The sequence below is a fragment of the Schistocerca nitens genome, chromosome 1 (assembly GCF_023898315.1).
Source record: "Schistocerca nitens isolate TAMUIC-IGC-003100 chromosome 1, iqSchNite1.1, whole genome shotgun sequence".
Lineage (NCBI taxonomy): Eukaryota > Metazoa > Arthropoda > Insecta > Orthoptera > Acrididae > Schistocerca > Schistocerca nitens.
Window position 1 is genome coordinate 1,314,239,779 of NC_064614.1, and position 25,671 is coordinate 1,314,265,449.

Genomic DNA, 25,671 nt, shown 5'->3' on the forward strand with positions numbered 1-25,671 from the left:
AGTCCCGAGGCCGAAAGGCCCCACGATGTGCAGCCCCACTGCCCTGACGCCCGCGCTTCACCGCGCCACAGCCCACGGTCCACAGGCCCACAGCCACGGCGCCTCGCCTATACAAACCCACGACCCTCTGCCGAAAGCAGCAGCCCGTGCAACCATCACAGCACACGTGTGCAGCGAGGCAAGCTGCCCAGAGTGTCCATTCCAGGGACAGGAGTCGCTAACGAGGCAAGTATCTCAGCTCGAATGGCTACAACCGAATAAAAATGGTTAGAAAATATGGAGATGTGGTCCTTCTACGACACATCAGCACGGTTTATCTGTGAACCTGTGTATTTGTGTATGACGACGTTTTATGTAAAGCAAAACGACTGCATTTCGGACACATATACATTTTTAGCTAATACGAACCCAATGCCAGAGGCCTTGTCGGTTTTCTACCATTTGCAAACTGACAAACCACAAGTCACTTTACAGGCTCGGTACCTCGACGCCCGTCTCCACTCTGTTTTCTACGACCAAATTTCTGCACGGATGTATACGGCTACATTCCTGTACAAGTGGCAGACATCAACTTACCGAGTTAATGATCCTGCCGCATCATTTGTGGCTTTTGACACTGCACTACTGACCTGGTGATCGACCAAAAATTGTGTAGCATGTGTGCTAATCACCCTTTAAGAACTGCACGTATTAACATATACTTTTTAAAACAAATATTTAGATTTATGCCAAAAAATACATCGTGTATGAGTGTTAAGTGTCTGCCAGTTGGAATTATTGTCTGTTAGACAATACTATTTCTTGAGCAGTGTGTTCTGGTGTACGCTTTAAACAGGTTAATTTTCTCACATAGATTTTACACAAACGCAGTTTTCCAGATAAGTGAATTTTACTGGTGGTAAAGAAGACACATATCCTTATTTGAAATTAATTCGGTTTTAGCTGTTCAGTTTGTGATATTTCCCTGTTCAGAAAGCACTGGGATGATGGTTGAAAGTCTCGTAGGTGCTGATGGGACCAGACAGTGCTGTCTATATGAGTATTGGAACAAAGCCATTTCTACCCCACTCTGCATGTTGCCAGATGTATCCAAGATGGCAGCGATGACGGCATCCAAGATGGTGGCGTGTAGATTTGACAACAGTGCGGAATGTCATCTAATATGGCGACCATGACGTCAGCTGATGACACAGTTACCGTTATCCGAGAAGGAGGCTTTTGGCGGGAAAGTGCCACGCCCCCTCCCCCAGAAAAATGGTGGGAAGTTCAAATACCAACAGGATAATGCATTACATTTCTATTAACCTAAAAAGTTGCTGGAAGATAGGTCACTTGGGCTACCTCCACTAACCTAAGTCAAACTGCCACTTGTTCCTATGAACTGGCACTAAGTTTTAATTTTCGCTGTAAATAAAGGTCAATTCGCATTTCTCTAAGCTAAGAAAATGGCGCAAAAGAAAGGACACTTGGACTAACCTCAGTCACCCGACTGCCATCTCCTCCTAAGAGTTCATGGGAAAAGGACTCGACCAGTGCAAGACATAAGTCTTTATTTTGCATGCATCAGTCTTTATTTAAACAATTTCACTGCACAGCCATCCAGTCCAGTCCAGTCCAGGTTCAAACTCCAACTGACTTAGTACAGTGTACCACCACCAGAGGGCACTCTCATCTCTGATATAAAACGAGATGGCGGGAAACAGTGTGTTCGCCTCGAGGTCTGGACTCAAACTGGCCTAGTACACATTGCTGCAACTGCAGGGCGCTGTCGTCCAAGACGGCGGCCCAGATGTCAGGTGACGACGCAAGTACTGTTATCCGAGATGGCAGCAAACAGTGTGTCCACCACGAGGCCTAGTACATATTGACACCACCAGAGAGTGCTACTGTGGAATGAATTTTCACGAATGCCACGCCCATCTGAACTTGTAAGGAAATTGTTAAAGTCTCCACCACGATCCTCAACCGACCGCCACATCCCCTTACCGACCCACGATGTCGAGTTAATGTGCACTAAAGTGTACTAACGTGCACGTCGCATGACGTCATCCAAGATGGCGGCTATGACGTCAGTTGATGATGCAAGTACCAGTCCCCCCTGGTTGTAAGTTTGAATTTTGGTGGAAGATAAGTCAATTGGGCTACATCCACTAACCTAACCCCCCTCTCCCAGAAAAACGGCGGGAAGTTCAAATTCCAACGCAATAATGCATCACACGACGGTTATCTCTACTAACCTGAGAAAATCGCGGGAAAATATCACTTGGGCTACCCCCACTAACCTGTCACCCATCGCCACCTAAACCAAGGAATTGGCGCAGAGTTTGAATTTTTATCGGTAAAGAAAGGTCACTTGGGGTTTCTCTACCAACCGAAGAAAATTGCGGGAAACAAAGCTCAGCTCCACTAACCTAACTCACCCGATCGCCACCTCTTTCTAGGCATTGGTGGGTAAAAGACTCAGCCTGTGCTGGGCTGCTGGAGAGATGAAGGAGTGTTCCTTACTTATTTTGGAACAATTTATTTATGGATGAAGTATATTTATCACACTGACACAAAACACTCGCCCTGATGTTCTTGGGGTCACAAAGTTACAAAATAAACACTGTCAATAGCAAGAAAAGCGTTTCTGAAGAAGAGAAACTTCTTAATATTGAATATAGATTTAAATGTTAGGAAGTCCTTTTGGAGGTATTTGTCTGGACGTTGCCTAGTATGGAAGAAAAAGGTGAACAATAAAAGTTTAGACAAGAAGAGAATAGAAGCTTTTGAAATGTAGTGCTGCAGAAGAATGTAGAGGATGAGATGTGTACATCACGTACGTAATGACAAGGTACTGAGTAGATTTGGGAAGAAAAGAAATACGTTGCCCAAGGTTACTGAAAAACGTTATCGATCGATAGCACACATTCTGTGACATAAAGGCGTCACCAGTTCAGTACTGGTGACAAGTGTAGGGGGCAAAATTGTAGATGGTGACCGAGAGACGAATGCAGTAAGCAGATTTAAAATGGATGTCGGTTGCAGTAGTTATTCGGAGATGAGGAGGGTTCCAAAGCGTAGAGTAGCGTGGAGACCTTCATCAAACCAGTCTTCGCTTTGGAACCCTCGTCATCTCCGAATAACTACTGCAACCTACATCCATTTTAAATCTGCCTACTGCATTCGTCTCTCCGAATAGAAACAACAGAAACCGTAAATGTGAAAACTCACGAAGAAACAGTGTGGAAATTGCATACGGTTGCAACTTACTCCACTGAAAGGAATATCCAGTGTGGTAGTGCGTAATAACAGAGACGAGCGGTAGTGTCGCAACCGTACGTGCGGAGCTGGAGCGTCCGGTCGGTGTGTGTGGCCGGGACGCTGCCGGAAGGCGGCAATACGAGAGCGGCGGGCGCGGCCCCCTGTGTGTGTGAGTGAGTCAGGCTGCCGCGAATAGCGGCGCCGTTTCCGCGTCACTTCCGCCGCCGCGCCGCGCCGCGCCGCGCCGGCTGGGGATTTCTGCGGGGGCAGCGACGCGGAAACGGCGACGCCGGCCGCTGCTGCCCGCGTGCCGCCGTGCCAGCGAGGCGCGCCGCGTGCCGTCGCCGTGCTCGTTCCCGCCCGACACGGACGGGACTGGACGCAGCGACAGCCACACTTCCGTACAACAAAAACTGCCGAGTTTCCGCAAAAACGGTTTTCCTTACAATACAGCAAAAATTGTTGCCAAACAACACATTTATCGACATCGTCAATAGGATACTTATTGTGTGCACTTCGTTTCTTGCTCGGTGCAGACACGCGGGTGTCCTTTCGTCAATTCCTCACCGACAACTGACACGGCTTCGAAACGTTCGCCTTTTCCGCTTTAATGACGTCAAACGGCGAGCCCTCGGGGCATTTTCCGTGGTGATGTCGCGTACTTCGGCTGTCTGCCAGCTGCGTCGCCATCTGTTTTGTAAGTTCCTGCCACGATCGGAGCACGGTGGCCCTGCTCTGTCTCTCTGTCTGTGCGCCTTTGTTGCAGAGTACCACCTGTTGTCACCGTAAGCAGCTGGCGGTAACTTAGTTCTCTCTTCCTCGTGTCTTCCACGCCGCGAGATTCTCTCACGCTGAGTTACAAACATTCACACCTCTTCAGCCAGCAGCAGTCGCCTTACTGCGCGGCACGGACCACACACGTGCTGACGGTACGGGGTGTGGAGGACGGGGCGGCAGTCCGCTCGTGCCACCCCAGTATTCATCCTTGCCACTCTTTCCGCGGACGGTAAGTGGAAGAAAGAGTGAGTCCACACTTCACCGAGTTCACCTTCGCGACTGCTCGGACAAAGCGGTATACGTTTGTCCACACGACTACAGCGCAAGTTGTCGGAATTTTGCGAGTAGAGCCCTGCGCTCTGCTGTGCGCGACACCTCTCTCGTAACGCCTCCCCCTACCCTCCAATTGCAGTCTGTTCAGCACCACTCCCAACGTAGCGTGCAGCTCGTCTTTGGTAACGCTCCCAGACTGACCGACAATAGTCTACAACTGAGGCTGCGTGGGCGAACTGTGTTGGTGCGTCGAGTACACGTGCTCAGGAGACTGCCGGTAAGTCAGGATTCTGCGCCAGCCAGACTCCAGTCGCCGTATCGTTCCACTTTACTTGACTGTGGTCTCGCGGATGATACTGGACGCTTCGGGCCTCTGAAGGGAGGGGGAGGGACCCAACCGAGGGCCTGAGACAGCGGTGAGAAGGCGCCGGGATGACAGCGGCTCAGCTATCCGGTTCCCTACATCGCTCGAGACAAACACTCGACGTTGTCCATCGTTACCCAATACGAGCTTCTGAAAAGATGGAACCCCGTGGCTGAGAAACTAGCAGCCACTCCGCTGCTGCTGCCGTCTACAGCATCGAATCCGGGACGGACTACTACAGCTGCTACAGCCGTGACGCCGCCTTCTCCTCGCAAGCACAGAGGAGAAGATTACCCGTGGTGACACGGGGATAGTACAGCTCTATTTGAATAAGATTGGCCTAGAGACTCTTTAACTGTGTATACACTGATAAAGACTCACAAATACATTAGTAGTGTAGCTCTCACGACTGAACAATGTGAAAAGGCAATGACTTTGGTGGGAAAAGTGCCCAGATACGAGGTGTTACTTGACCGGGAGGCACCGCTACGTCTACATCTACACGACCACTTTGCAATTCGCATCCAATTGCTTGGCAGAGCTTTCCCAGAACCACTTGCTGCCTATTTAACGGCCGTTTCCCTCTCCAGTAGTAAGTGTGAAAAACGAAAGCCGAAATCTTAATCTTTCAGTGTCAGCTCTCAACTCTCTTATTCTATCACGATAGTCATTTCCTCCTATGTAGATGGGAGTCAACAACATATTTTCACACTCAGAGGAGAAAGTTGGCGATTGTAATTTTGTGAAAAGACTCGCCGCAGCGAAAACGCCGCTGTTTTAAGGATCGACATGCGAGTATCACATTCGTGATTCTCCCTTCCCTGTTTGGCGATAATACACAACGATCTCCCTTCTTTGAACTTCTTCGGTGTCCTCCGTCAGTCATACTGCTAAGGAGCCCATACCGCGCAGTAGCAGGTTCGAGTCCTGCCTCGGGCATGTAAGTGTGTGATGTCCTTAGGTTAGTTATGTTTAAGTAGTTCTAAGTTGTAGGGGACTCATGACCTCAGATGTTAAGTCCCACAGTGCTCAGAGCCATTTGAAACGTTTTTTTTTTTTGTATTTTTTTCGCCTGCTTCGTTTAATGGATTTTAATATTTTCTTCTGTCACCAATTAAATTCAATATCTCTTCTGTTACCCAAGGATTTATACAAGTCCTCGTCTTTTTACCTACTTCATCCTCTGCTGCGTTCACTATTTCATCTCTCAAAGCTACCCATTCTTCTTCTAGTATATTGCTTTCCCCCGTTCTTGCCAATGGTTTCCTAATGGTCTCTCTGAAACTATCTACAGCCTCTCGATCTTTCAGTTTGTCCAGGTCCCGTCTCCTTAAATTCGCGCCTTTTTGCAGTTCCTTGACTTTCAATCTACAATTCATAACCGACAGATTGTTGTCAGAGTCCACGTCTTTATACGAGGAAATTCAGAAGAGAGCGCACTGTTGGGCAGAAACTGCAGACTGCCACAGGTAGCCGATGGACTGCGTACTCCGTGGCTCCCGTATTGACTGGGAGAACGAGGCCGGACAATTTGAACGCTCACACGGACACTCAATCTCGTCGCGCTTCACACGTGACTGGTAGGAGAAGAAACGCTAACATTTGGTATCGGGCTGAGCACTCTCAGCCGGGAATCTGGCGGCGGTTTGCGGAGGAAGACGCGGATACGGCTGCAGGCCGTGGCGGCGCCGCAGATGTGGCAGTGGTAGCCAGATAACGCGGCAGTGCAGAAGAAGAGTGAGAGGGGCCGGCGACGAAGTGCGTGGCGCGCCGCGCCGCGCGCTGTGCGTGAGCCGTCCCGGCCGCCGCGTGAGTCAGCGGGCGGGGGCCGCCCCCGAGCGCTCTTCCCCGCCCCCAGAGTGCGTCACTCGTCAGCCGAGAGTGAGCCGCCGACGACGGCGGGAACGGGGAACTGCACCAGCTGAACGCCTACACTATGCGCTGCTTCCCGACACGAGAATTTAACTCAGATCGACCCGACGAAGAATTTCATTGTTAGCAAAAAATATTCCTAGAGCTGGCAAAAGTCAGGAACGACAGTACGAAACAGATAACTACTCACCGTAGAGAGGAGTTGTCGAGTCACGGACATGCTCTGTAAAAAATACTCTTTTCGGGCGAAACAGTCTTCGGAGAAACGGAACACGAGCAAATCTCACACACACTTAGCCACTGCCTCTGGGCGCTGGGGGCTAACTTCTTCTTATTCTATTCTGGACTTTCCAATGTTTCACAAAATTAGCGTCATTTTATTGCTTGGAATATTTAAGCCCAATAAAAGAGTGTACACCCAATGACTCCGTGTACATGTGGTTACGGCGTACGAAGCAGTGTGTAGGCTGACTGGAAGATTGTAACGGAAACACAGACACCACGGAGAAGGCCCGTACGAGACAAACGAGGACAAACTTACAATTCCGTAGAAATATTGGAACACGTGAGGCAATACTGACTCTACGACTTACCTTAGAAGCTAGATTAAGGAAAGGCAAACCTACGTTTCTAGCACTTGTAGACTTAGACGAAGCGTTTGACAATGTTGACTCGAATACTCTCTTTCAAACTCTGAAGGTGACTGGGGTAAAATACAGGGAGCGAAAGGCTATTTACAATTTGTACAGAAACCAGATGGCAGTTATAAGAGTCGAGGGGGAGAAAGGGAAGCAGTGGTTGGGAAGGGAGTGAGACAGGGTTGTAGCCTCTCCCCGATGTTATTCAATCTTTATATTGAGCAAGCAGTGAAGGAAACAAAAGAAAAATTCGGAGTAGGTATTAAAATCCATGAAGAAGTAATAAAAACTTTGACGTTTGCCGATGACATTGTAATTCTGTCAGAGACAGCAAAGGAATTGGAAGAGCAGTTGAACGGAATGGAGAGTGTCTTGAAAGGAGGATGTAAGATGAACATCTACAAAAGCAAAACGAATTAAGTCGGGCGATGCTGATGGAATTAGATTAGGAAATGAGACACTTGAAGTAGTAAAGTAGTTTTGCTATTTGGGGAGCAAAATAACTGATGATGGTGGAAGTAAGTCGAATTAAGTCGGGCGATGCTGAGGGAATTAGATTAGGAAATGAGACACTTGAAGTAGTAAAGTAGTTTTGCTATTTGGGGAGCAAAATAACTGATGATGGTCGAAGTAGAGAGGGTATAAAATGTAGACTGGCAGTGGCAAGGGAAGCGTTTCTGAAGAAGAGAAATTTGTTAACATCGAATATAGATTTAAGTGTCAGGAAGTCATTTCTGAAAGTATTTGTATGGAGTGTGGCCATGTATGGAAGTGAAAAATGGACGATAACTAGTTTGGACAAGAAGAGAATAGAAGCTTTCGAAATGTGGTTCTACAGAAGAATGCTGAAGATTAGATGGGTAGATCACATAAGAAGTTTGTGGCACAACTTGACTAGAAGAAGGGATCGGTTGGTAGGACATGTTCTGAGACATCGAGGGATCACCAATTTAGTATTGGAGGGCAGCGTGGACGGTAAAAATCGTAAGGGAGACCAAGAGATGAATACACTAAGCAGATTCAGAAGGATGTAGGTTGCGGCAGGGACTGGGAGATGAAGAAGCTTGCACAGGATAGAGTAGCACGGAGAGCGGCATGAAACCAGTCTCAGGACTGAAGACCACAACAACAACAACAGTTTAGTGGCGCGTTGCACGAGCCGCTGAGCAGCGCGTGGCACGTGTAGTTTCGTCACCTGCCTGACCGCCTGGAGCCGCGGGCCTGCCGGCCGGCGTCCCTCAGCAGGCGAGGCGAGGCGAGCGCCGCGGTGCGGCAGGCGCGGCGGTCCACACGCGTTCCTCGTCGGGATGCAGGTGAAACTCCACCTTAACTTCCTCACGTGTCCACACTTAAATCGATAGCTGCGTACGAATACTCGTCACGTGTTAGCCACTTCACGCTCTTCCGTGTTTTATCACACTTCACCTCTCGGCGACGCAACGCTTTCCGAAAATGTGTCTGCTAAAAGTTCTGTGTACGCTGCTAACGGAACATCTTTAAATATGAACTGTCTACGCTCACCATCATAGAAATCGAGAATTAAAGAAATGGGTCATTGAAGAAGTGGCACCTTGCCGGGCTACAGAACACCCATCATTATTATTATTAGGGTGGCCGTGTGCCCGTCTGCGAGCACAGCCTGCGTCCAGATGCTTGCCGAATTTTTCCTACAGCTGCAGCTACGTATTTGTCTGCCGGTGTCGGGCGCTAACAATTATTTTAGAATTGCTCTTAGCGTGAAAGTACAGTTCACCGATTAGAAAGACATGATCATTTTTTTAACGGTATGATGGTACATTTGCTAATTTCGTTGCTGTCACTAATTGCCTCTATTTGAATTAATTCGAACCAAAATAACTGTCCAATTCTTTAAGTGCTTCACGTTAGCTAAATAATACTTAATATCTGATACTCCCACATCCGCATTCTGCTTCATAGTCACACCTCCCTTCTTTTATGAAAAAAATTAACCGCTAGACGCCTCAGAGAACGAAGAATCACGGTGCCGTAAAGTTTAAAATAAAGTGACATAAGGGACGCTGATAGCGGTCCATCAGTGTGGCATAGCACATTCGAGTCATAGTGCTTAAAACGTCGCTCATACTTTGACATACGTCAGGTAGCAAGTAAAATATATATCACGTAGTAATGGTAACAAATTGTGCAGGGAACATGTAATAATCAAAAGCGTTCACGTGGCGACGACTCTTCATAAGTTGCCATATAAATATTCAAAAACACATTAAACGCATTTCATGATTTCACCAGCTCAGACACGCTGTAAGCAGTAACATTCTCTTTTCCCCTGAATCCGTAGTTCTCAAAGTTAATTGTCGTAACATAGTAAGGAAGTAAGAGCTATGGAATATTTCTTCTAACATGTGGCTACAGCTCTGTTGTCGAACAAGTGGAGGCGCGCAGTCATTACCCCCTTTTAACAGCGATAACTAAAGCATGACTATACTTTGCACACTACACTCACTACCGCCCCTCAGAACTACGGCATTCCTTATTCACAGACATCTAGGACACGCTTGAAGTTGAATAACTGAATTACGATGGAATCGTGGTCATTATTCAGTTAGAAACAACTAGTTCGTTGAAAGAGACACACACAATTCTATTGCACGCTTGTAATAAAGCATTCTTTGCATTCAGCCCTGTAGGAGCTTTCTACATGATATTCCATTTCTTGAAAATTCACCTCCCACACACACGTTATAGGATCTAAACAGGGCTGTATCAACATTTCTCGCACATGTAATAAACAAAATCTTTATATGACGCTCTACCAGGCTCTTTTGTTTGTCGTAAGAACTCAATTCTGCCAGTTGAAACAACATATCCGTCCTGTGCCAATCCCACTCCTACTCCAAAGTGTTAAACAGGTACGGCGCTTAGTAACATGAACTTAAAAATACGCTTAGATAAAACAGTTTTGCGGTTTCTGCACCCACCTGCTGCGCCCGTGAAAATTAAGTCCGAGTGAACTTACTCCAGTATATTTCGCACTCACAATGATTTTTTAGTCAGGGGGAAAATTGTGTGTGTGGTGGAAGCTATGCATGGAACGCGCTGACACAAACATCGACTTGGCTGTGTTTCGTGGAAGTGGTGAAATCGATAAACCGAATATACTCCAGGGCTTTTTTATACTGTAATTCATTGACAAAAACGTAATGGTGGGAGGCTTTTTTGCCGTGTGAAAACGACACCCCGCTGGTGCAAGTGTGGACGTATCATAATTTTTTTATACACCTATAACTGATAGTCAGAAATGTTTTACTGCTGCTTGAACGTGAAGGTACCGTGGCTTATGTTCCGACATACGTTTGTGGGAAGTAATAAAACTACTATTCAGGTAAAAACAAAAAGAGATTTCGTATGTCGACTCGTAATGGAAGGATAGATTGCATTGTGATTTCAACGTACTGAAAAGTATATCCGAACGTAAGTGGTGATAGATTCATTTCGGTAAACAGCTCAACAATATAGCAATGCAAGTGTTCAACTGGATCTGCTGTAGTGTAGAAACAGGACGGGGAATACGGCTGTAGCAATACGCCCCCTCATCGACAGTCCTAAGCGTACCCTAGCATTTTCCTTGCTGTCCTATCGGTAGTCATGTTGATTACAGTGCACCAACCTGCGGCGGTGATGCCTTTCCAAGCATTACGTCCGCGGGTGCGGTATTCATTATCTGAACACAGTTCCAGACGTCTGTCCTTCATAACACGTGTTTGAGAGAATCTTGGCAACACTTTCCAGAAGCGATGATTCAACGGCTTTGTCAGATAATTTCCTAGGACTGAGGAGAATTGAGACATATTGCTTGTGTGAGTGTATATATACCAAAATTTTTCGGGGGTTTTACAGATATAAAAGATAACTGCACTTTTTGTGTAAAATGTGTATATATTGCCGTGTAGTGTTACTGATGCTTATGTTGTGGCATGACCGGAGAAAATGAGTGTGTGTCCTATCGTGAGGGACGTAAAGATTAAGGACATCGATAACCGCGAGAGATTTTTCTTACGTGTGCGCATTAGACAGTGAGATTCGTTCCAGAGAAAGCATTACCAGTACATCGGTCGGTGTCAGAGTGCAGCAGCAATCGTAATATTTAACTGTAGTTAAACTGTTAAATATTCTTGTGAGTGTTGTATGTATTTGATCATCTGTAGACAACTTTTGCAGGATTTAACTGTTTGTGCAATGTAGAGAACTGCGCAAAATCTTGCGGATTGTGTAGATGTATTAAATGCCAACAGACAATACTTAAAATGTGCACTGACGTACTCCGTTGTCATCACATCTACGTGGTGTCTATCAACGAATGTCTCATAGAACAGCTACTTTGTGGTGTTTGGCAGTATTGTGAAGTTTGTTTAGCGGGGTAATAACAAAACAAATGGTTCAAATGGCTCTGAGGTCATCAGTCCCCTAGAACTTAGAACTGCTTAAACCTAACTAACCTAAGGACATCACACACATCCATGCCCGAGGCAGAATTCGACCGTAGCAGCAGCGCGGTTCCGGACTGAAGCGCCTAGAACGACTCGGCCACTCCGGCCGGCGGGGTAATGACAGTACTCAAAAATTGACACGTGTATAGGTAAACATTCCAGGTCATCAAGAACTAGAAAGGGTTATAAATACACAGATATATTTCATCATATGTAAACTGCTTGGAAATTGTTAACACAGACTGCAAGGCAGACGATGTAGGCATTACGCACAAGTGCTGTATTATGGCAAGGGAAAAATATTTTTCACGATCTAGAACACTGTTCTTTACAATATCGTTTGATACAGGTCTTGGCGAATTAAGGCTGCTTCCTATAAATGATGTAATTCCATAGGTCCTAAGAAAAAGATTAAACGGGAAGCACAGACTTAAATAATACAGTTCACTTTTAAAGAAATTAAGCAACCTGTTTAAGTATAGCTAATGTTCTACGTGTAAATAAGATTAATCTCAAAATGGAAGGGGTTGAATCGTAAAACCGAAATCTGGGGTATATGGCGAAAACAAATCCCACAAAAGAAGAATATAAGCAGTAACATGCTATAGCAGATGCGTAGTCAATGCTTATTTATTACTTTGAACACAGTGGATGGTCAATTGTGGATCCAATTTGAAAATAGCAGCACTTACTGTCAATAGCACTTCTTAAGAGTACTTGCCGAAAATTATGGATCAGAGCTTGTTTATTATACGTTATTCCAACATCAAGTCAGGACAGGACCAGCAACACGGACTTCTTTTTTTTACTGTAATTCCGTCACTGTTGCATTTTATTATCCTGGCGACTAGTTTCGAAATACCAAGTTCAGTTTCAGGCTAGGCGTACTCTTTTTTTAAGAGCCATATGTATCCTACAATGATTTGCAATGTACGTGTCTATGTATTTCCAGCAAGAGGCTGGAACAGGGCGAGGAACATTGACAATATATATTCTTTACGTTAATTCGAAACAGCTACGTTTTATTATACCGGCTACTACTTTCGCCATCGGGGGCCCAGCATTCATTTGCTGGTCACTGCCACCATAAACTCTGAGTTTGCTTGATCGACAACTGTATGGTGCGGCAATGGATGTTGTGTGTCACAGGGAACGCCTATCTCGAATTGAATGCCGAAACGGTGGAAACCTCTATAAAAAAAATCTGTCAGTCTCAAGGTGTGCTGCGCATTGATGAGATGCATGGCTATTGAGGTGGACCAGTCGGTATGGGCAACCTCTGTGGAATCTGTCGTACGACATTTAAGGCTTACCTAGGCACACAGGGATCTGTGTAGGTGGACTTTTATTTCCCTAGCTGCTCGTGGGACGGAGATGAAACCTTAGACATCTTTGCTTCCTCGCAGTGGAATGCGTGGGCTACTTGGAGGTACGAGTAGCCAGTCGCACAAGGGCCGTTGTGAGACGATTCCTCGATATCCTGGAGTTGTTAAAATTAATTCTGTGTTTAGTAACAGAACGCACGGTGCTGGTCAGAATGTTTTTTTGGTTCTGAAACGTAAGGAGGGCAACTCTGAGAAGTTTTCGCCTTTTTATATTCAAAAAGGCTTAGAGGGCATCGCAGGGAGATTAAAGTCAGTCAGGCGGCTGCGAACCTCTAATTCCCAGCACTCAACCAGCCTGCAGGGAGCAGAATGCCTTGGCGAGTATGTCACTGAAACTGAGCTCCACACCACATCGAGGGTGTTGGGATATTCAAGGGTCTGGTGCTCATTCTCAAATAAGAAGGAATAGTTGATGTGCAGAATATCATGGCGATCTTGTCAAATTCCACTCCTTTAGCCTGACTTTTAGCAGCACGAAGCTTCCAGAGCACATTGCCAGGTTTCCTTTGGCTCAGCGTGCGACTGTATGTCCCAATCCAATGTGCTGCTTCAATTGTCAGTACCTTGGGCATACTACTCTTGTGTGTAAGGGAAAAGCCACTGGTAGCAAATGTGGTAAGACCTCCCACGAAGGAGGAACTGCTCTGGGGCTCATCCTGTCTGGAATCTGGACTGAAGTGTATATCTTCGAGAACGAAAGATCCAAAGTGCACTCCATATAAGAAGTCCATAACGGTGCTGCCGACGTTCGCCACATTCTTGGCTTCAGTACTGAAACGGTCTGTGCAGAAAGCGAATGCTGCTACACAAACAGAGATTGTGGCTCCGAAGCCTCTTCGGAAAAAAAAGTCGAAGGCGAAAAGTGTCCCGCTGACGGGGACGAGAAGCATACAATCTGACGATGTCGATGTCATCCAGACTGATTCCTCTCTCGACTCTTCTTCAGAAGTGATGGACCTTGATGTCAGACTGAGGCAATTATCTCGTCCCAAGACTGAGCCTCCACCCACGGCAGAAAGTCAGGATGATAGTGCTACGCCCGTGGTAAGTGGCTCCCATCCTACAGTGGATAATTAATTTATTCAGGACACATGTGGAGGAACTGAAAATCCTACGACAGGAATGTCCCCTGTGCTTTTGTTTATGCAGGAAACGCATTTTAAAGTGTCAGATGCCCCCGAACTATAGGGCTATACCTTCGTGAGTCACCTACTGGATGGAGTATTATCTGAAGAGAAGCCGGCAAAACGGATGGGCTAGCTGCGCGCTGTTCAGCCAGATGGCTGTATTTGAACATCACGACAGTGGGTGGACCACGGTACACGAGTCATGCCACTCACTTTTCCATCCCAAAGTTATCAGGTCATCGTAGGAGCCAACCTACAACTTAACTTACCAGTGAGTGCCACTCAGCCATCCAGGCCAGCGGTGCCGCTCTTCGTCTGTTTATATGCCGCCCGACAGCAGAGAACCTCACAGCGTTTCGTGTAGCAAGAGCCAAGGCCCGACGCGTAATTAAGGAAAGCAAGAGAGATTCATGGCAAGCGTACCTGGAATCTACCAACCGTTCCACTTGTTCTACGAAAGGAAGCCATCTGGAAAATTTCTGGTAAACGCACCAATAGCAGCAGTGCTGAAGCAGGGGTGTCTCCAAACAACACACAGAAACATCGCCCAGACAATGGTAGAGCATTTTCCACAGACCACTACCAATTCCGGCCAGGATACAGCGCTTTGGCGCTACCGCGCGACTGTAGAGAGGGTCTATGTGGGAGGAGCAATCGGCATTGTCTGATACTCGTGATGCTGCACCCGGTCACGACCAACTATGGTACTGCACGCTTTAACATTTGCCAGCAGCGCCAAAGGAAATCCTCCTTGACTGTTTTAATCTCACCTGGCAGACAGGCAACTGCCCTGAATCATGCAGAGAGGCAATTCTGATACATACCCTCAAATAGGGAAAGGACTGCAATGCCTGGGTAGTTACCGGAGCGTTGTCTTAAGGGATGTGTAGGAAATAACTTGGAGCACATGGTTAATCATCGGCTGGTCTGGTTGTTAGAGATCAGGCATCTCCTTAGCCTGAAACGCAGCCAAGATAAATCTTCACCCCTGGCATATATACAAACATGTGAAATAAATGTCCATTTCACTAAGAAGGTCAAACTTTCACACCAAATTTAAAGAACACATCAACACCTCCCGATATAACACACCACACAAATCTGCAATAGCAACCTGTATAATAGATACAGGGCATACATTTGGTGGTGTACAAAGCAGTCTTAAGATACTACATACACTGAACAAATGAAGCAAGATATCACTTTATGAAGAACCAGAAATATATATATCCACAAAAAAAAAAAAAAAACTTTGGACGAAATCTACTCAATGACAATGGCGAAACAGGCTCGACTAACCTTTTCAATAGTTTTGACAAAGTACTTCAAGAATTTTCATAATCTAGAATTTCAATGGACATTTCATTTAAATCTTCCATTCATTTCTCAGTAAGTTCAGCCCACAACATACATGTATAATCTGTTGTAATCTGTATATATAGAAAGCAATGTGCTGACGAGTTCTCACAGCCCAGCCCAAACCGCTAAGGATACAAATTCGAAATTTGGAGAATATGTGGACGTCGTTTAAGAAGGGATATTTCGAAATTCGAATCCTGTGGGGGTGGAATATTCGATGAGGGGTTATTTAGAAACAATATCATTATTAAAGAACTGCTAAATTATTTTTAAAGCTACATCTATGAATATTGATATTTGACTTATCTATTACAGATTACAAAGGAACGTGTTTCAGTGTTTTTGGAAATTGAGCCCCGAGGAGGGTGCCGGGGGGGGGGGGGAGATTTTTTAAGAAAATACTTTATTATGGAAGCATTTTTAAAGCTAAATCTACGAAATTTTAAATTTAGCTTCTCAGTTCGAATGAAAAAATATGTTTGACTGTTTTTGGAAATTCAACATCTAAGAGGGTGAAATGGGGTCGGACTGATTCAGTGGCTCATCATCGCACAGGCGAAACCGCTAAAGATAGAGAGAGGGACTTTGGAGGCGTCGTCTGAGAAGGGAGTGTGTAAAATTCCACTCCTAGGAGATGCGAGGCTGTCTGAAAGTATGTCGCTATTAAGGCAAGTTTGAAGCTAGAACTACAAAAATTGGTGGTTGGTTTCTATTTTCATTATTTTGAGCTTTTCCTCATTACAGAGGCTTACCTCCAACATAATAATTTACTAGGAAATAACTATACAAAGAATAAACGTTCTTAAACTACATTTTCAGAATGTTTCTCCAGGTGTTTCGATCTTGTGTGTACTCTTCCTCTGCGCCCGTTCTCCTCATTGTGTGCTGTACATTTTGGAGCCAGGTGGTCATAGGTCGTCCTCTTCTTCTTCTCCCCTCCGGTTCCCACTCCAGTATCAATTTTGGTATTCTGGCTTTCTCCATTCGTCGTACATTCCCATACCACTGTAATTTCTTGTATCCATTACGTCATATATTCTTTCTTTTATTTCCATTCTCCTTATTATTTCGGTGTTCCTTATCTTCTCTTTCCTGGAGAATCTTGCCGATCTTCTCCAGAAGTCCATCTCTAGAGCTTGAAATTTTCTAATCTGCTTGAGATTAATTGTCAAGGTCTCAGTTCCATACAGAACCACACTCTCTAATATAGATTTGTATATCAATTTTTTAGTTCTGATCATTACATTCCCGCTCCATAAGACTGAGTTAAGCATCCCAATGTCCTTCCGTCTGCTACTAATTGTTTTATTGATTTCTGGCTCTGATTTTCCCTAGATTTCTAAAATGGATCCCAAATAACAGAAAGTGTTTATCTTTTGATTTTTTTCCTTCAATGTATAGCTCATCTGAATCATTAGTCAAGTATTCTGTTTTGTGGTCATTAGTCTTCAAACCCCAAGTTTTGTATACTACTGCTAGTTGATTGCACGTATAGGTAGCATCCTACCCATCTTGTGCTACGACTACTTGATCATCAGCAAACAATAAATGATGAAGGTAAACTCCATCTCTTATTTCTAATCCCATACTATTATATTTACGAGACCATGTTCTAAAGCTAATATCTATATCGGTTTCAAGTAATGATGGTGACATGGGACAGCCCTGTAAAAGGCCTTCGCTTTTTCTAAATTTCTGTGAAAGTTTATTACCAATTTTCACTTGGGAAATGTTATCTTTATACATCTGTTGTATTATTTTAATCAAAGACGGGTTTATGTTTGCCATATGTAGTGCTCTCCAAACTAATTTTCTTAGAACAGTATCATACGCTTTTTCTAGATCTATTAAAATTAATCCTATATTTTTTTTATTTTTCCCTATTTTTTCTCCAAAATCTGTCGTAATGTGAAAATGTGGTCTACACAGATCTCCCAGCGGTAAAACCACATTGTTCTTTCTTGGGTTCTAAAATTTTTTTCCAGTTTGTTTTTAATTACTCTCGCAAAATTCTCATTATGTGTTTGTAACACAAATTCCTCGATAGTTTGAACAAATTTTGCGATGCCCTTTCTTAAATATGGTGTTAATGTAACCTAGCTTCACCTCGTTGGGAACTGTTAAATAGCTGTGTTATCAGTTTCATAATTTTGTCACCACCATAGACACTCCAGACTGATATTGCCTGGTCCAGGTGATTTACCATTCTTTCCTGATCTCAAAGCCTGAAGTACTTCACTTTCTAAAATCTGGATCTCATCATCTTCCTGTCTATTTTCTTCCACTGTTCCTTCTGCTATATGTTCTTCTCTGTCCTCATTTAATAATTCTTGGAAATACTCTTCCCATTCCTTTTGTGTTATCAGATGGAGATTGGTTTTGCCTTTTGTATCCTGTTGAAGCCCTTTTAATACTGACCATGCTTCTTTTGCTCTCCCAAATCCTAATTTGCTATTACATGTTCTTTCCCATGCTTCATTTTTTCCCATCCTTATTTTTTCTTCATTCTTCTTTTCCCTGTATATTGATCTTGTTTCTTCTGATTTATCATTCAACCACAGGAGGAACGCATTTCGTTTTTCTCTAACGAGGATCTCAATTTCCTTTGACCACCATTCTGCTGCACGCTTGTGGTTGCTATCTTTTTTACCCAACACCTCTGTTGCTATGATTTTCACATTAGTTTTTATATAATCATATATTTCCTCTGTACTTCCTTCAAATGATTCAACCAGTTTCCTTTCCATCCTGGCCGCAGTGAGTGTTCTGATACTTTCGTCTTTTAGGCTGTCAATATTAAAAGGTAAATTTTCATCTTTTTCAGTCTGGTTCGTTTTATTTATGTTACTTGGCCAAAAAGATTTCATTTTCACTAGATAGTGGTCTGATCCACACTGGGCTCCTTTGTAAGATCTGACGTCTGCTGCCTTGAAACTACTTGTTTGCCTAATGATAATATAATCTATTATAGAACGAAGTTCTTTAGTGTTCTGTTGCCAAGGACATTTATGAATGTCCTTGTGTTTGAAAAAATGGTTCAAATGGCTCTGAGCACTATGCGACTTAACTTCTGAGGTCATCGGTCGCCTAGAATTTAGAACTAATTAAACCTAACTAACCTAAGGACATCACACACATCCATGCCCGAGGCAGGATTCGAACCTGCGACCGTAGCGGTCGCTCGGCTCCAGACTGCAGCGTCTAGAACCGCACGGCCACTCCGGCCGGCTGTGTTTGAAAAATGTGTTTGTAATTTTTAGGTCAAATTGTTCAAAAATTACAATCAATCGTTCCCCATTGCCATTATATGCTTCCTCTCCATGTTTTCCTGCTATTCTACAGCCCTCGCTTCCATTCATGTCTCCCATAATAATCAGTTCCTTTCTTCTTGAGATTTGTTCAATAGTCTCCCTGATAATGGCCCAGAATGTAATTTTCTCCTTATCTTTTGTGTCGTACGGGTTGCATATACACCAATAACCACAACTTCCCAAGCAAATACTGCCATTTCAGCAGTTATAATACGCTGATTGATGAATGTCCAATTTGTGATTCTTTTTCTCCATACTTTCTTTATCACATTGGTGACTTCTGCTTTTTCTCTTACTGCTTTTGATACCCTACTGATACATGTACATAATTATCCAGATCTTCTACTCCTTGGCTTTTCTTCTTTGTTTCAGAGGGTACGACAACATTCATGTTGAACATTTCAAGTTCTGCAGGTAGTAAATTTAGTTTAATGGAAATACCTTGCACATTCCAGCATCCAAACATCATCTTCCCTTTCTCATCGCCAGTTCGTCGTCCAAAGTTCCAATTTTTCCGAGGCATATTATTAGGTTTTTTAGCATTTTTAGGTTTTTATGTGAGTGAGGAGCTGGCCCACTACACAGTCCCCAACCCACCTGGTAATTTTTATTCAAGGTTTTCTTCCTTTAGCCTTTGATGAACAATATCATATTACAAGGCAGCAGTTGCTAGTTTTGGTCCACCTCGGGTATTTTATTTCCCCGGTACCCACCGTATCTGGTGAGCATTCCCCTCTCAGACACCTGGGGAGGCGCCCGATGGGAGACCAGCAAATTCCACACGGGGCTTGTTTTCACAGTCAGAAAATAAAAAAAATAGCTGTTTCGGCGTTTTTGAAAATTCTGCCACTAAAGGGATAAAATAGTGGGTGAAAGTGTTTTGAAAATAAATAATTACAAAAAAGCGACTAAAGAATTTATGAGGCTATATCTATGACAGTCTGTATATGAGTTCTCGGTTACAAAGAAAAAAATACGTGTTTCAGTGTTTCTGGAAATTCAGGCCCTAAGGAAGTGCAATAAGGGATGAAAATTCTTAAGAAAATATATCGTTTTATTAAAAAAAATTTAAATCAAAATTAATGAAAATCGGTATTTCACTTCTGGGATGGACATAAAGAAATATTTCTTACGGGATATGTAAATATCTCCACAAGAATGCAAAAGTCATTGGACTCCAGCTACCAGAATAGCTTTTGGTCAGAAGTACATTCGGATAAGACTATGCTTATGTGGCCTTAATTACCGTCACAAGCTTGGAAGGTGTTGCAGTTTGTGAACAACATAAAAATTCAATTAAATAAAAACAAAAACAAAAAAAAAATCTTTCAGCAAAGCGTCGGACGCTAAGTTAGCCTGTTTTATGGATAAGCATTTATATGTAATAAATGAAATGTCCACATGTAGATATTCTGTTGCAGCACATCACATTGTCTGAAATAAACAAAGAAAATATTAGGTACGTAAAACCACCAAATACAATAATTATGTTGTGAACATATCCAGATTTTGTTACAGCAAATTCATATTTCTTAAAATAAAATAAAGCATATTTATATATAGAGCTATTTAATATAATAACTGGCTTGTGATGTACAGCAAGGAGTAGGAAAGGCCCAGTAAATGCATCTCTCAATTACTTTTTGTACTTAATGTGAGCAAGAATGTCTGTAAGATGTGTAATACGTGTGAAGTGACACTGTAAGGATAATGTACAGCAAGTAACGGTATGCGGCCTTTTTACAACTCTACTTCTCTTGTAAGTACACTTTATTCTCACAAATTCATATTTATTAAGTTTAAGTCTACTTCTGTTGCAAGTACGCTTTAATCTAACGTTCATATTTATGCAGTTTAAGAGTGTCTTTTCTAAAAACACAATTTTATTATTTGCAAAAGATGCAACAAAACCAGCCTTGCACATGGTCTGCTGTTGTGGAAGGGGGGGGGGGGGGGGGGGGCGTGCTCTTCACTAAGACGACCTAGATGACTAAACAGTTCTTCAGCTAAAGCTGATGGTGAACCATTGAAACACATAGTGGCAAAACAGTTAAGTGACTGATACAGGAAACAAACATTTGTGTTTGTCGACAATCCCAGCCTTGTGATGGCGTTCTTTATGGATGGAATACCTTAAGATATGTAATACACACAGCTAGAAACAGAACATTTCGGAATCCGAACGACGTCAGAAGAGCAAAGAAATGAAAAATGTTAAAATCCTAAACAATTCTATTGTAGAGTAGTGAACAACACATATGTATCGTTCAATGAGACGCTGTAAAATCTGTTAAACGAAGGTTTGTTATATAACACAAAGGAATATCTATCAGGGACCACACTAGATCAGCTCATAGTGGACTACTGTACCAGCGCAGCGGACATTCTAGCTGACAGACACTGCTGCTCGTTTGTGGTAAAGGTGGCGGGAAGGTATCTCCAAGTCCCCATTCTGCTCCTCTATATCCTTAAAGTTCGTCAGTGGTTTTTTCACAAGATTTAGCAACACCGCCGTTTTTTCACCTCCAGCAACGCTGCCAGTAGCGAAAAAGGGATAATATTTCCAAAATAAATCCGTTTTACCATATGAAAATATGTGCCAAGGGTATTTGCTGGGTTATTTATGCCCAAGATATCGCCTCAACTCTCTACCTTTGATCAGGTGTAACGAAAATACTGTAGAACCTTGTACTCATTTTTTGGCTGCCGGAAACCTTGTTCTTTTCAATTTTTTATTTCCCTGTGTATATTGATTCTAATGTGTTAGAATTCCACTTTGACAAGAGATTCATTACCTCTTCTTTGACATGGGGTTGCTCAAGAATAACAAGACTCTGTGATGGACTTCTCTTTTATTTCCCGGTTACCTCAGAGATGTTCGTACTTATCGCAAAATCAATTTGTTTGCACAATTAAATTGTAGGGTGGAATCGAGATATGTACAAAAATATACGTACGAATGCAAATCGAAATGCGGTGCAATGAAGACTGAAATGGCAGTCTTCTTCTTCGGTCTTCCTAAGTCGAAGGAAAGCGTTTTCTGTCGGATCACATTTTTCCTTTCCGTAAATGAAACTTTCATTACGGAGGGCAGCAATCGTCGATTCCTCTGGCTAATCATTGGCATTCAGTTCGGTTTCCCTTTCTACAGATGAATCAGTCCTAGAGCTCGTCTCTGACAAATGCCACAGTTGTGTGAAAAGTGACGTCCGAGGTCTTCGCTTATTTTTTTTCTGCTCGCTACATGTGCTTACGAACAGCAAGCACGTGCTCGAGGCAAATATTGGTATTAGTTCCGAGCGGCCACAACGTGCCCAAGTCAATATAGGTACATTACGAATTTTGTGGAAGTAAATGCCGAATTGGCTCCCTCGGTACGCAGTAAGGAAATGTGGGCGAGCGAAGCGGTCGGCTGTGGCCGGTAATCCCGGCGCGCTCGCCGCCGTGGAGGAAGTGTGCGCCGGGGCCGCGTAGTGCCGGGCCGGCCGGCAGAGCGCGTCACAGGCGGGCTCGACTACAGTGCGGGCAGCGGAGCGCCCAGTGCGCCCCCAGCAGCCGCGCCGCGCGGACGCCCGCAGCCTCAGGATGAGCGTGTCTGCCCTCCCCGTGCTGCCGCCGCCGCCGCCGCCGCCGCGACTGCTGCCCGCCCTCCGAGCGCGCTTCAGGGTGAGCGCCAGCTACTGTGCCGCGCTGCTCACTCCGGGGACGGACCACTCTTTCTTCCTTCCGACAGTCGGCGTAGTTTGTCACGTGCGCGTCTTGTGGTTGTGTGTGTGTGTGTATGTATGTCACACGCTTCTATTTTGGCGCAACATTTCGTCTGTATCGTGAGGTGGTCAGTGCTAATCCGACGGCAACACAGGCTGTGACACCACCTCTACCTTTCTTACGTCAGCCCAAACACCCAGCATTTCACGTGCAAAAGGGTCACTGTCATCTGCAAAAAAAAAAAAAAAAAAAAAAAAAAAAGTTTCCATCTATGTTAACGGCTCGTGTTCTCTTTAACGTACAAGTTACGACTTCCGTAGGCTAACATTCCTCAAGTAAAGAGACTCGAAAGACAAAAGCAACCGTGTCCTGTGCTACGTACCGAGTTAGGAAGAAAAAACAAAACTTTCCAGAGAGGCTGATGAGCTCGCCGTCTGCTGTCAACGATGCTAGCGACTTTCATTTCCGAAAGCTCGTATCCACTTTGTTCCGTGTCACTCGGAACCTACGCGGAAGTACTGTGTCCCTCCAGTCTCGGATGACAATTTCAGAGCGAGTAACGTCTGAATCGTCATTCGGTGACAGCGCTGCTCGCACGATCGCACGCTGTTCCAGAGCTACGGAAAGCACGCCTCATTCCTACTACGCCTTATCATTCTATATACTTCTTGTCGTTCCTTAGCCTTTCACTTTCTTACTTGCGTCTTCTGAGGGATCAGGTTCGTCTGTGCGTCTAATGAAAATGCTGTGTTACTGATTAGCACGCGCGCTCCAGAACTTTCATTTTGGAAGCATTGCCAGTTACAGTTTTGTGCCACCTTCTCTTGGCGTACGTGACGAAACAGAGGTGTGTAACGAAGTGACCACACGCACCCGCCGACCCGGCTGCACGCGCCGCCTCTCCCGGACTCTGGACTGCTTCCGTGTCGCTTTGCGCCGCCGCCGCCTTCGCAGCAGGTGTCGACGCGGCGTGCAGGTGCCGGCCGGGCTTCGGCGGTCGCCGCACAGATGGAGCACGAGCCGCGGCCGCCCCGGAGCCGCGCACAGCTTCCGCTGCCTCTCTGCGTTACGAGCTCCCCGCCTTAGCGGACAGCTGCCGCACAGCTGGTGCAAACAGCGGCTCGCTCCCAATATTTCGACATCAGTCTGTGAGACGCGTAGTTTCGCTGCGATTTCCAAAACTGGAATTGACAACCCCATATGTCTCCTCTGTGGTCGACCCAGAGGTGATTAATTTGACAACCGTCCAATACGAACACGTCTTCTTTCTTCTTTATTCGACTGCTACAACTGCGTCCATGCCCCGTCGCTACTTTTCCTTCTTTTTTCCTCCGAGACGTAGTTCAAACTGTCTCATCAGTTCTCAAATGGAAGCACTCATTTTGGCAGGAAACCGTAATTATAGTATTGTCAATCTTCTTGAGTCTGAAGAATACAATGTGCAAGTGCGCTGAATATTTTCCTCCATCTTTGAAGGTACCTTGGATGTGAATCCTTTTAAGCTATAACATACGTTATAAGTGAAACAGTACGTGTAAGTTCGGTGCGTCGGTGATGCTGCGTGGGACAGACAGCCCGCCCCGCCGCCTGACCTTTGCCTTTGCGACTGCCGACTACTGCTCGCCGCGCCGCGCCGCGATAACGGCCGCCGTCTTCCCCTTGCGGGTCGCGCGCCTTCGCCGGCCGCTCTTCACTATCGCTCCTGTTCCAATACAGACACACTGGTTGCTCATACGAGGAAACGTCCAGACACGCAGGATGTAACACAAAATGGAGCACACTTTTCCGCCATTTTAGTATAGCTTATCGTATCCCGTCTCCCTATATTGAATAATCACCGTTCCCCAAACATTCAGCGAAGGCGTATATAGCCGACGTGGTCGCTACCAGCTGCAGGACATCACAAAACGAGACTTCATTTCTGAAATAAATTGTTTCAAATAGTGTGTCGATAATTTTCTGGTTAGGCCCGTCTATGGCAATGGAAATATATACCAGTTTACACGTACACATATTCGAGAGTTGCAAACAAGTTCTGACTGAAAATTGGAAAGTCTGGATGCAGAAAATCCGCTTTAAAACCAGCAAAGCAAACACACGTGTAGAGCAGCATCGAAAGACTCAGAAAGTTCCTGAACGTCTTGTAACCCGAAGGTACAGTGTCTGGCATGTAAAGCACAATAGCTTACACACTGGTATGTACATATTGCAGGCCACAGACGAGGCTTTTCCAAAAATAAAGGCGGAACCTGTATGGCGTGATAAAATTGGTTTTGTTCGATAGACGGACCTAACGTGAGAATTATCATCGTAACATTACGCACAACTGGAGACGACGGGACAACAGAAGATGGAACATATTTCAGGTTGTTTTGCTTTCTTCCGTTCGTTGTTGATGTTATTTGGTGCAGGAAATAGACTTCACAAAAGACTAATTTCTTGATTGAATAAAAACTTTTAAAGCAAACATTGCAGATCGCAATTTTCTCGTCACAATTAAACGCATGCAGCGTTCTCATATTATTCTTCAATTTGTACTTATTTTATAGAGATGACTACGTTATACGCCCTGCAGGACCATTCTTGTGTTAGCCACGTTACGGTGTTTCCATCCCATTTTATGATTATTGATCACTTAGCTGTATTACCAAATTACTACGAAATGTGTGGCTTGCATGTTCACAGCTAAGGAACAGTTGACAGTTTTCGTAGCCGTTGCGTATGCTGCTCTTACGATAATACCTGTTATACTATTGCAAGTAATGAGCTTTTGCTCCAAGTTCTTCTCATGCAAACTGGACAATTTCCAAGTGACCGTCAGCGTGCGAATGTCATTCATATTTTTAGCACTAGCTCTACTTTCACGTTTTTATCCTTTGCCTCTCACGTATGATCTGTCTTTTATTCCGTTATTTACATCTGTTAGCGCTACTGTACGTTGATGTTTTTATCAATTGACTCTCACATATGATACGTCTTCTACATGTGGCACGTTGCCGATCAGCTGTATAACACAGCTTCCCTGTCTTGTAGTTTTAACTACATTCCCCTGTCACTTTTGTGGTTTTAAAATTAGTTGGACTTTGGCACAAGCTGCTTGGATTTCATTCATGAATTACATATGATCTACTTCCTACAAACGGCATGT

At 44.5% G+C, this 25,671-nt stretch overlaps 1 protein-coding gene across 7 annotated transcripts in view; it reads left to right on the forward strand.

Moving 5' to 3' along the window:
• Positions 1 to 25,671, forward strand: part of LOC126202933 (NAD(+) hydrolase sarm1) — a 1,078,224-nt gene that overhangs the window by 818,286 nt on the left and 234,267 nt on the right. The window contains exon 1 of one of the 7 annotated variants that reach the window (XM_049937036.1): positions 22,368 to 22,481. The exons of the other annotated variants lie outside the window; for them this stretch is intronic. Within the exon in view, the coding sequence (XP_049792993.1) occupies positions 22,401 to 22,481 (81 nt within the window). The 5' untranslated portion in view covers positions 22,368 to 22,400. Of the gene's footprint in view, positions 1 to 22,367; positions 22,482 to 25,671 lie in introns of those variants that run through there. 7 annotated transcript variants of the gene reach the window in all.